This window comes from Leptinotarsa decemlineata, unplaced genomic scaffold, assembly GCF_025532065.1.
Source record: "Leptinotarsa decemlineata unplaced genomic scaffold, Ldec_3_MD MMD2_P_RNA_scaffold_6, whole genome shotgun sequence".
Taxonomy (NCBI): Eukaryota; Metazoa; Arthropoda; class Insecta; order Coleoptera; family Chrysomelidae; genus Leptinotarsa; species Leptinotarsa decemlineata.
Window position 1 is genome coordinate 5,872,267 of NW_027412533.1, and position 13,418 is coordinate 5,885,684.

Consider the following 13,418-nt stretch of genomic DNA (forward strand, 5'->3'; position numbering starts at 1 on the left):
AATAGCAAGCAGATCCAAATCTATAAATTATCCACGATACAGTAATGCCCCAATAAAACTCAAAATTTGGCAAATGGATATATTGACATATTTTCACACAGGGTTTGGCAATGTGCAAGGAAAACCGTAACTAGTAAATAATAGCCAACCATGGAGGGGGGTCGTGCACGACAGAGAAAACTGGACAGGGTGTTTGGGAAAAAGAAAACTACCCTTCCAATCTCCTGCACAACGAGGGGGAAAACTTATTTTCTAGTTAGAAATTTCTGAAGAGAAATTTGACCGGAAGACATGATATTGGTATTGTGAAATGTGAAGGTATTAATAGAAAAAATAATATATATATATTAAATTTTCACTCAAAAGGAAAGTCCTTAATGCCGCTATGCGGTACTTAGCCTCGATTCCAAAGGGCCAGCTGTAATACGGCACTATTACGCTGCTCCATCAAGGAAGAGAATGAAATCTCATGTGTCATTTCCTCATTTCCTTGTCCCCAAATGAGTGTTGTTATAATAATATCTGGTTTTTCTGGGTGGTACAAAAAGTTATTGAAAAAAAAACGCCTCCGATTATCGAACCCTAATAATTCAAAGATGTTTTCATATACAGTTGGAAAAAAACTGATATAAATATCCTCCGAAGAGATAAGAAAACGGAATTCTCAACCTTCCAAATCAGCACTATTACGAATCCGTTTCTGTGAACATGTGATTTACAACCGCTTATAGCGTTTACGAAAATCCCTAAGTTAAATTCACAGTTCAAGTATCATTGTCGATTTCCAACTGAAAATGATTAAAATACCTTGGTCAAGGACCAACAAAGTTTCTAATTTTTCCGTTAGTGGCAGCAGCTATCGGGTGGTTGTTTATGATCTTGATATGAGCTACTAGTACGTGGGCAAGCGACAATAAATAGGTACCTTTTACGGATAACGTAACAACTTACCTGATCTGTACAAAACATACATTCATAAAATAAATAATATTAACCTGATGAAAACCATCTTCAAAAAGTATGTATATAATACTAATAGAGATATTGTTCATGATATACTCATGAATAAATAAATAATCCTCGTTTGTACTGTAAAATAAAATACCTACGTTGTCATTGTTCGTTCATACTCGTTTACTGCTAAATGTATTTTCATTTATATATAACATACCTTTCTTTTTAAAAAATTAATCATTCATTTGTGTTCTTCACTCTTAGTTTAATATTAAATTTTTGGCATCGCCTTACTTAAATGTAAAATCAATTCTGCACATCAGCTATGCATTGCGCAACTAAAGAATTCCCACGCACAATTTCGGTTTTAATGGGTTTCTCTCTGTTTGTTTGTATTGCTTTGTGTACATGTGCTGTTATATATTTACAAATACACATTATCATTATTATTATTATTATACACTAAGTCCTGTTATTCTAGTTATCCGTGACAAACAATTGAAGTTGTTGCTAGGACTACCTAAACAAATAGGCTAATGAATATGCTGTCACTTTTAAAAATTTATTTGTTATGTAGTTTATAATTATATATGGCAAATTAAACTAGAAACGAAAAAATTGACATGTTGCTAATTTACGGAGAACCAAAAAAGAATGCAACTGATGCAGTTCGAATTTATGCTCAGAGGTTCCCTAATCGTCGCTATCCCACTCGGCATTATTTTCCAAAACTGGAAAGAAAAATGCGAATTGAACCAGAAGAAAATGCCAATAACTTCATCGTTAGTTAAGAAAAATAAGTGTACATGTTGGCCTATGAAGAAGTGAATTGTACGCCGTCAATTCGCAAAATTGTTTCTGAGTGTGATATAAGTTATTCGTCTCTTTGGAGAATTCTTCACAAATATAATTATCGATCATTCAAGTACCAACTACACCAACATCTTCACGATAACGATCACAACCGAAGATTTTTGACTAAATACAGAGAAAATGTACGTTTTTCATTTAAAATTATTTATTCAGATGAAACCCGAATCACCAACTTGAGTATGTTCAATAGGAATACTAAAAGGTACTGGTCTCAAACAAATTTACATCTGAAGAAGGAAATCTTCAAGAGCGATTTGGTTTCCATTGCTGGATGGGTATTATCGGAGGAAAACTTTTGGGGCCAATAATTTTCGACGGACAACTGACTGCGAAAAGATATCTACAGTTCCTTAGAAATCACAATAATGATTTCCTTGAAGATTTGCCATTGGCTAACCAAGTTGATATCTATTTTCAACAAGATGGATCGCCACCTCACAATTCTCAAGTCGTAAGAGAACATCTGAATGACACCTTCCCAGAAAAGTGGATTGGTACTTATGGACCTATTCAGTGGCCTGCGAGGTATATTCTTGAGTTGTCATATTTTTACATAAATGTATTTTTCATATTCTAGATCACCAGATCTTACTCCGCTAGATTTTTCCTCTGGGGAAAAATTAAAAATTAGGTTTATAATACAACATCAGCTACTCGTGAAGAACTAGAGCATGAAGTAAGGGTGACATTTCAGAACATCACTGAGGAACAGCTAATCAATGTAATGCGCACAACAGCTGTAAAAGTTGAACTTTGCCGTGATCAAGGAGGAGGCCATTTTGAAAACGTATAACCTTAATGGACTAATTTGCAACTTTCTTGCAATTATTCAGAATAGAATTATTCAGAAGAATAGAAAAAAATAAAGTGAAAGTGTGTGACATCAAATTGGTAAGAAAATGATCTTTTCCATTAGAGAAAATCAAGTTAACTGGAAAAATTCATATTTGGGACTTTGAAATAATTCTTTGAACGACTGTGAAGTCATAAGCCTCAAAGTCGTAGTTTTCCCATGTTACTTGATCAAGAATCAAGCGATTTACATGATCCATGGCATTCTAGATCAAAATATAAAAATTGGAATAAACATGATTTTATTTGTCAAATATTGACAAGTGAAGTATTGTTGGATTTGAAATGTCATTCTCGATCCAAATAAGTGAAAATATATAGGATGTCCCATTCAAAAATCGAAATTTGGGGTCATTTCTGGTCAAACCGGAAGTACGGCGAAGCAAGTAAATATGTCAAAAAATGTAAATTGAACTATGATATATAACCCCCAAATTTCGTTTTTCTATCTCCAATTATAGGGGTGAGCCACCGTAGACAATCACCCGGTATATACTTTAACTCAGAAGATGAAAGTATAGTCGAATAATTATCAGACTATAATACTATAAAAACTAGCGTCATATTTTTCAATGCTTCAATGACTTGGCAGCAAATCCCAATGCCACCTGTAGCAGAATATACATATCGAACAGTTTCGCAAAGTTCTACTATTGGGCTATTGTTATTTAGTATGTATACATTCTATCAATAACTGAGATCTGAGTCAGTGGAAAAATGTGTTGAAAAAGAGTTATCTACAGATTGAAATTTTTTAGGAAATAAAAATAAATCAAATTTATGATGTAATTCAATCTTAAAGATGATTTTTTTAATTATAATAATATATTTCCATTAACATGATTGTGTAATACAATAAATATATAAATAAATAAATGAATAAATATATGGTAAATATAACAGTTAACCCACAAAAGGATATATCCTTGTGCGTGGGCACATCGAAGGTAAGTTAAAAATTCCGGCTTGGATCTGGGTACGTACAATTCAAAAAGCACATTAGCCATTGCGTTCAAATAGTATTCTGTTTGTTCATTGACATTTCTCTATCCACGAAAGCATTTGTTAGCATCACGCGAAATGAAGATGAGCTATTTGAGATTATTTTCTGTGATGTCGTGTATGTTTGGATCACATTGATTTGAATCACATAGAAAAAATCAGAAGAATTTTTCATCAAATGGAAATTTCACTTTCATTCATCACCTAATAAAATCATTATTTTCAAGCAAGGTTTATCCTAGCTCATGAAATGAAATGTGGAGATCACTTTAATGATTTGAACCTTAATTTTTTTTTCCAAAAGATACACATGAGTTTTTTGGGAAAGAAAGTTTTTGGCTTTCTACTACTCCATCTGATACAAAAAAATGGATGAGAGAATCTTCCAAAGAAAGGAAGGATTAATCAATTTGAAAATAAGTAACTCTATACATGGATGTGTAGATCATGCAAAGAAGTAACTTTCAGACACAAACTGAAAGAAAGTCCTCCTGAAACAGCTACTTTCATATAAACATTGAATTACACGAAAGAAAAAATTCTTTCGAAACAAATACTTCTATATGAACACTGAATTATACAGAAGATACTTTTCTCTATTCAGTTTGTATATCAAACATTCGTGGAGGAATAAGAATCAGATATCATTCACATGAGTTCTACTTTGAATGAATGGTAATAAATTGTACTCACATGGAACACTGTCACCCTAACTGGTATACACGTGTTTCGCCTTAAGACACTTGCCCTAAGGCTCTTCAGTACCAAATTGGATATCATTATAGAAAATACACACACTTCATTCATGAATTACGATTTTGAATGTCACGGAATAAGCTTGATCTGCTTATGTCATCTATGACATCGTAATGACATTCATTCACCTATTTGATTTAATCCCAGCCATGAGGAATCTTATTTGATTTGAAAGGGTTATATTTTTAGGAGTGATTAATTTTTTGGGAAAGAAAGTTTTTGGCTTTCTACTACTTTCTTTCCCAAAAAATCAATCACTCCTAAAAATATAACCCTTTCAAATCAAATAAGATTCCTCATGGCTGGGATTAAATCAAATAGGTGAATGAATGTCATTACGATGTCATCGATGACATAAGCAGATCAAGCTTATTCCGTGACATTCAAAATCGTAATTCACGAATGAAGTGTGTGTATTTTCTATAATGTTATCCAATTTGGTACTGAAGAGCCTTAGGGCAAGTGTCTTAAGGCGAAACACGTGTATACCAGTTAGGGTGACAGTGTTCCATGTGAGTACAATTTATTACCATTCATTCAAAGTAGAACTCATGTGAATGATATCTGATTCTTATTCCTCCACGAATGTTTGATATACAAACTGAATAGAGAAAAGTATCTTCTGTATAATTCAGTGTTCATATAGAAGTATTTGTTTCGAAAGAATTTTTTCTTTCGTGTAATTCAATGTTTATATGAAAGTAGCTGTTTCAGGAGGACTTTCTTTCAGTTTGTGTCTGAAAGTTACTTCTTTGCATGATCTACACATCCATGTATAGAGTTACTTATTTTCAAATTGATTGATCCTTCCTTTCTTTGGAAGATTCTCTCATCCATTTTTTTGTATCAGATGGAGTAGTAGAAAGCCAAAAACTTTCTTTCCCAAAAAATTAATCACTCCTAAAAATATAACCCTTTCAAATCATACACATGAGTGTACTAACATTGTTTTTATTTTGTATGAGTGTAGGTACTTGGGGCAGAACAACATTATTTTGGACTGTTTTCAGCTTTTGTTCGTATTATTTTCAATTTGTAAACTACCCTTAACGAAGATCAATATATATCACTTTTCAATAATGTCAAAACAGATATTGACTATTAAACTATAAATGAGTAATTTTATCGCTATGATCCACCGCTATGAATCTTTATTAATCTCTCGAAATATATTCACGCTTGTTGTCACATTGCCGTTATACATTATTTCTAATGTCCCTATAATGTTCACTCATAAAACTACCATGGTGCATTATCATGAAATGTCTGCCTGTATTTCAGAATATTTCTGATCTATATTGAAATTTATCTGAGGGTGAATTCACAATGGTCTGGAAATGAAACACATTCAATAGGCCAATTAATATAATTAATATTGACAGAATTGTGAATGTTGTACCCTCTTCACATATACGTACATATAGAAACGTTAAATATACATATTTCAACTACTAGTATTCTATAGGTTATCCAGTACATATCCACTTTTATCCGAAACAGTACCTCCTTCATGGCGTTACATCTATACATAGATACATAATTACAATATGATATATAAGAATAATCTGGTTCGAGCCGGACATGCAAACACACTGAGGATGTGGCTGGATAAACCCTCAGTAAGTATGCAGCTGGCATTGGGCATACAAGAAATACCGAAAAATTTCGATTAGTCATCACGCAGATTTCTGTCTACTTTTTGTATGCCCCTCGTGATATAATTCAACCATTTCTCAATAATCCGGAATCGTTGTCTTGAATGCAAGTACTGAAAAGGGGTTTAGAACTGAAAAATCAATTACCGGGTTTTCTTCTTTTTTTAATTTTTATCTGTTGTTAGAATTGCAATGTGATAGAAAATAATTCAAAAATTTTGCCAATATCGTCAGCCAAGATCATGCAGTGGTCTGCTTCGTGAGCGTCAAGCCTACCCCCAAAAAGCACAGTACAAAAATCAGTCCTTTAGGGGAAACCTAGGAAGGAAATGGGCGGCAGGTTTGACACCCCTGACGCTTTTCTTATAATTCAGTGATAACAATGGGAGTGTTCAGTATCGATTTGTTTTTTGAGAAAACATAAGAAAATAATCAAATAACCTTTAAGTGGGTTGTGATACCGTACTCTCCAATCGTCACCCCAATCTGCCGAGGCATCGTTCAGATTTTAACCCCATTTCTGGAAAAGTCCCATCCTTTGACACCTGCAGTTGGATCCCCATAGGTTGCACCTACAGGAGCTGTTGTAGCAGCAGTCATTCGGTCTGTGGTCGCAGTTTCCTCCTCTCCTGACGCATGCTCTTCTGAAAAGGTAAATTAAGGAGGAACGTCTGTAATGAAAATTAGAAATCACTTTACAACCACTTCTCAAAGGCTCTACACTGATCTAGGTCGTTCAAGCATCTCAGATGAAAGCTTCGTGGTTACATTCAGAGCACGTGACAAATTTTTCATGGTGTCTCCTACTTTCTGACAAAGACATATATATGCCTCAAAATTCCATGAAATTATCTGCTGGCGGAATTATTTCCATGAGGTTGAAAGCAGTATCATTAGTATTTTCGCAGTATCATTGGTCTATTTTTGTCAATGTCATGGAATGTCTTTTTATTTCAATAAAGAGAAACAAATTAAGTCAGAAATGGGCAACTTTTTCCTAATTTAACGATTTTGTATTTCTCATAGATTCCGACTTTTCTATGCTGGCCCTTCTAACTCCTTCTGAGAAGTAGCCCTCCATTAATCCAAATATTACTCCCATTGAATATGTTTCAGTTCCTCACAGCAAACATTTCACTCCTGAACTATTCAAGCTATGAATCCAATTTTTCTGAAGTAATCTCAATAATGTGTCAATCTGAGATAGTATACTTATATTGGTCAAACATGCAAGATACTAATAAGCCGTAATACTCTTCATTAGAGTGAATGCAGGTTAGCTTACGGAGATGAGCCTTGAGTTAGCATATAAATGGGACAAGACACTGAAGGAATATCAATAATACTACAATTTCAACTGAGGAACATGATACTGCGAAACGGTTGTTTTTCGAAATGGTCTTTATCTCTCAGTCGGGACATTGTTTGAATGAAAAACTGATTCGAATCACTTGAGTGGAATCTAGTCATTTCTCTTGTCATAAAATGAAAATCCTCACATTGTGCATAACTTTTTAGCAGATTACATCCTATAATTTTGAGGTATTTTCCTTTCCAGTAACTTTAGTGTGATTTTTCAAGTAGGATATTTCTTCTTTGAAACAAATAATTTTCAAATATCACATCGTTTTCTCTAATCTCAATGATGAAGATTGCAATAGTGGTTGCAAAACGTAAATAACTCTCATGTATCAAGAATTTTGAATTTTTGTAATGCTTCACACAAAAACTCTTGTTGTCAGATCCTCAAAGACGCCACTGATGGTGCATCCAATTAACCCTAGCACTCTGAATATGCTTAAAGATTACTTCCGCATAGTGATTTTCTGTAATTGCTGAAATGCTTGAACGACTGGTAAGGAACAACAACTTTCAACTCTACTCTGGCATGTGTCTAATTGTGCCGGACGGAAATCTGCCTGTGATGGGATAGTGTACAAGTTTGCGTTCCGTGGGAAAATTACTGTTTACTCTAATTGTGAAAATTGTCTGGAATCGGGAAAACACAGTTGTTTCATCAGGATTAATTCAAACGTATTGTATTGACACCATAATTTGATCATTCATTCAGTAGGGTGGGTGACCTTTCATATATGAATGTTCCTAATAATATAATGTTGATTATAATAAAAGGTAAAAGTGGAACCTCTGGCGTAGAATAAATCCAAAACACTTTTTCCCCAATCATCATTCATACAATACTTTTCTCGATGCGCGTTTAACCAACCAAGTTGACGACTTCAGGAAAAAAAAATCATCTGAAGACGCCAACTTGGTTGGTGAAACGAACGTCGAGACGAGTACTAAATTTCTAGTGATTGAGAAAAGTGCTTGATAATAATAATGAATAATCTTGCCACTGCCATCTTTCAATGGTCCACCCCTGAAGGGTGGACCGTTCTTATCCCCAAGAACAGAGATTTGTTGGTTCAGTATAGACTGATAACATGTTTGAAGGCTGGCTATAAGGAGAACCTGTTCGACCTGGATCGATTACCGTAAGACATTTGATGCAACATCCCATGAACCTATTCTACATTTGCTTAGATGCCTTGCGGTACACGACAAAATGGTGAGATGCCTTGAACAACTGATACCACTCTGAAAGACTCGCTTCACCATAACGTCCGGTCAAGCTAGGGTCTGAACAAAGTGGGCCACTTTGGGTGGGCATTTTAGGGTTATTTTCTGTCTTCTGCTTTTCTGCATTATCCTTTGCACTCAGAAATACTCGAGGGTACAACTATGGCATCCCCGGAAACCGCAGGCATAAGGACATCCATTTGCTTCATACGAAAGATCTTGAAGTTCATGTGTCTGGAATAAAAGGATCTCCATCAATCCTCAAGGGTGGTGAACGGTTCATCTCAAAAGAGGATGATGCGGGGATTACAAAGAAGATGTACAGCTTGTAGACGGCAGCATCCTGCACCATCTGGATTAAGGATATACGATTACTCATCTTGGGAGGGGGCAAGTTTGGAACGACTTTTGATGGTTTGCTTAGTTTGACCTATATTTTTTATCACAGTTTCCACAACTCATTTCATATACCCCTGACTTTCCATCAATGTATCGGTCAGACTAAGCAAGCCATTGAAACTCGTTTGAAAGAACATATCGCACATATCCGTTTTCGGAGACAAAAACAATTTAGTGTAGCCCAATATGCCTTGTAGAATGGTTTGTCTCTGCCATCTGACCTGACCTCACCGTGTTAAGCAATCGGTTTCGTTTCAGATCGGGATTTATTTGGACGAATTTGAATAGTTCTGAGCTACAACGGAACCTTTCGGGTTGATTTCAATCGTATTCTGAGAGTAGTATGTTTTGATGATTAAGTTGTTATATACATTCTTTGTTTCGAAAACCAATTTTATATATGAAGCGAAAGCGAATTTTAATAGGTGTGATCTCTCATTTGACTAGTTGTGAAGTTACAATGATCTTCTGTATTCCAAGATTCAACAATTTGGTGCAGAATACCTAATTCAGATTAAAAGATGGTCAAAACTTTTCATTGAAAGAATTTTTGATAACTAAGGGCGATGATATCTCTCCTTACGAAGACACCTTCTATGAGATTGACAAGAATTCAACCCACGAATATCAACAATGAACGAGCCTCCACAAGGCGTTTAGTTACAGAGACGAGCAACGACACTGACCACCGACAAGACTCGTCTTCTGTTTTTACTGCAGCACTGCAAGGCAACTAGTTGATGACCAGACACCAAACACAACACATTCATGAGTAAACACCAGACAGTGTTGTTTTTTCGACCACGAATGCATTGCTGGATTCAACTGTCCTTAAAATGCAACACTACTGATGAAACCTACGACGGGTCGAAACAGCGATGTCGGGTGTTGAATCACAAATGCGTTGTGTTACGGCTCTGTTTTCAACCAATTTTTGTTTTCGTAGTTTTTCAGAAAAAAATTAGTCAATGATTCCTTGTAATAGTTATTGACAGTCGTTTGTTTAATGGAATCCGTTCTTCTTAAGAATCACTTTCAATCATCAGTTCATCAGTAACAAACAGCCCAACAGCAACTCCGGAACTGAAATACCATTCGGAGATATAAAACCACCTCTTACCGCTCAGGAAACAAGACAGTGTTGATTCAATACTAATCATGGTCACCGCCAATCCCCAGGAATTCTAATGTTCTACTGTCGGTTCCCGTCTCCACAATACTTGATTCGCATGAAAACGGCATTCTGCGCGACGAAACCTGAATAATTTTGTTAAGTGGGAATTCATGGAAGTTCGACCGACTGAGCAAAATAACATCATCATATAAATGAACGAACACTTATTTAATTTTATTGGGATATCAACATTGGTGTTTCTGACAAACAGAGTTTCCGTTGAATGTCACGATAAAATTTCATTTCAGCTTCAGGAACAAGAACTAAGCCGATTAATAATAAGATAGAGAGTTTTGAAGATCTCATTAACAAAGCAACTATTATCCTGGCTGAACAGTAGTAGACAATGCCTGATATTGTATTTTCACATTGTTGAATAAAACGATTGCTGAAGTAGTTAAACACAAACACGAAGATATCTTTTGATTCTGACACAAAGAAAACGGGATTTTTCTCTTTGTTGGAAGACTATTCTTGTTCAACCTATAACTAAAAAGGATTAGCAGGTGATTTACCAGATTTGTCGAAAAAAGCTGAAGGAAGGTATGAATCCACATATGTTTACCCAAGATTACTTCAAGTTTACTTCAGGGATTTCTGACTGTCCAAAAAAGTTTAACTCGAGGCATGTTGAAAAATATAGACGTGTTCAAAGTGAGGCGGGTTAGCCACAGAAAGGTGGCTATACTGAATATTTGACAGTCTCGGATTTTTGAAGTCGATATAACTTTGATAAATATCACTTTCACATTTTTTTTACCTACACATTTTATTTACTTACACAACTTCTTGAATTTTTTTCAGCTGTATTCATGCATCTTCATGAGAAATATATTTTCTCATGTGATGATTCAATGCAACTGCAATAATATCAAAGAGATGATTTGGACTCAAATGTCTTGAACATATACAGTAGCCCCATTTCATATTCAAAAATAATACCAACATTTAAGAGAAAATTTAATTTGAGAAGGAATGTATAAAGGAATAAATCTAACAATGTAATGAGTTGTTTAACTAATTCCTATTTAAGCCTTAGTAGTGGTGTAACTGAAGGGACTTTTTATTGAACTTCATTTACTTTCATGTTTTTTGTGAAGTTACTATTGATTCCTTCTGTATCTGGATTTTATTACCAATTTTATCGTGATTTGATAAATTCATTGCCTATTTCTGCTAGTGATACCACTTCAATTGGAGAAACCTGCATTGAAAATATTTTTCACTAGTTCTGGCGAGAGCAAACAATAATTGAAATAGATATAAACCTAGCGGTGAAAGTTTCATATAAAATGAATGGAAAATGCTTCTTCTCTTACACTTCAATTTGTACTTTTTCTTTGTTTATAACCGTCGAATGAGCTACACTATAACATTTTTTTTTGATTTGATGAAACAACTGTACTTTTTCATAAGCACACTTCTAATCACTTTCATTCAGATTTCCGTTTCATCTCGATGATTAGTGGAGTAACAATTAGGTTACTTTGACATAGTGGTTATAGAGCGATATCTAATGTTCCTAGGACGTATGCATGTTCTATTTTTCCACAAGCAACTAACTAAACACATAAAACAAAGAAGCGTATAACGGAAATGAAAATGCTCTTCGTTTCTCTAAAAGCACAGACCTCAAGAAAATGACATTCATTTATTTCCACTCCATTGGCAATAATTTTCCTTCTAAGAAGTGGACGACAAATTTTTATGCATGATGGACAGTAGTCTGTCTTTGAGAGGGTGAATGAAAAAAATATACTGTATCAGAGTTCGAAATGCCTAGAATGTGAATACATTTTCTTGAAGTCTGTCGAAAGTTACAAAATAGGCATGGCTTTTCGGTTGAATTTCAATTTCTGCAAGATTTTGTATGTCAGTTACTTACTTAACAAGTTCGAGAAAAATATATATTCAATAAATATCAAGAAATCTCACAACTTGAAAGTTTATTGCAAATGATTGTCAAAAAACAACTCTATTCTAATCTAATAACATAACAGATATTGCCTTACTTCCTGCGAAAACGGCAGTTATGATTCATCAAATTAAGTGACTATCACAATTTTCAAATCGGGTTGGGAGAATGAACAAAGACAGTGTTGAAACTTGGACAATCTGATGTTTCCTTTGACTTTTAGAATAATTACACAGAATTTCGATTTCAATATGATGCTTCTTTCTTTTTGTTATTTTTTCACTATTTGGGACACAAAAACGATAGTTTCCTGGTCGCTAATGAATAATTTACTCCACCATATGGTTGTGTTTTTTGTCTAATCTGCCTTGTCTTATGCCAAAACACTCTGGAACCAGTCATTAGGTGATCCAATAAAATGATTGTGACCGTGCTGCTCCACAACAAGAACCAATAGATATGTTATCTTGTAGGAAACCTTACAGATATGCCTATAGAATATAACAGCGAGTAGTGGATAACTGTTTTCTCCCAGATACTTGAAAGTGTATTCTTTTTCTTTTTGGAAAACCGATGCTTGCAGATATTTCTCTTTATTTCATTCATGAATACATATACCAGGAAAAACATTGTATGACATTTTTGGAATTGCTCAAAGTAGATAATTCAAAGAAATATGTTTTTCTAAAAAATTGACATTGATTTTTCAAATACGTTGATAATACATATTTTACATGACTAATTAATGGTATTCCAACTACATGACGTGACATATAAAATATAAGCCTCAAATATTACTTTCGATTCACGCTTTCTCACGAGAGTGATCGTGAACAAATTCTCGATAAAGATGGTGTACCCAACATAGTTTTTGATAATATCGTGGTATAAACCCACCAATAACTGCTCATTACTAGATAATTTGTATTCAAATGAATCATAGAGTCCAGCAATGCATTTGTAGTTCAGCCTAGCACCATAAATACCAGGGCTATCTGATATTGGATCATGAAGTCATTGTATTTCAGCTCTGGTTTTCTCAGCAAGTAGGCTTGCAGTGAAAGTTGCAGTGACAGACAAATCTCGTCTGCAGTCGATATCGAAGCTTGGCTCTGCAACTGACCTACTTGGGAAGCTTAGTTTGTCTTTTATATTCGCGACTTGAGTTCTCTGTCAATCCCATAGATGGCGTCTTCATAAGGGTAGATTTCATCGCTCTAGCTCTCTCAGGCTTGTCCTCAAAAGAGAATTGAGA

At 34.7% G+C, this 13,418-nt stretch overlaps 1 protein-coding gene across 2 annotated transcripts in view; it reads right to left on the minus strand.

Annotated features, from left to right (window-relative positions):
• Nucleotides 1-5,788: 5,788 nt before the first annotated feature.
• LOC111505501 (uncharacterized) overlaps nucleotides 5,789-13,418 on the minus strand; it is a 58,479-nt gene continuing 50,849 nt past the window's right edge. The window contains exon 3 of one of the 2 annotated variants that reach the window (XM_023160326.2): nucleotides 5,789-6,763. In XM_023160326.2, the coding sequence (XP_023016094.2) occupies nucleotides 6,601-6,763 (163 nt within the window). In that variant the 3' untranslated portion in view covers nucleotides 5,789-6,600. The remainder of the gene's footprint in view (nucleotides 6,764-13,418) is intronic. The other variant, XM_023160327.2, reaches the window with a different exon arrangement.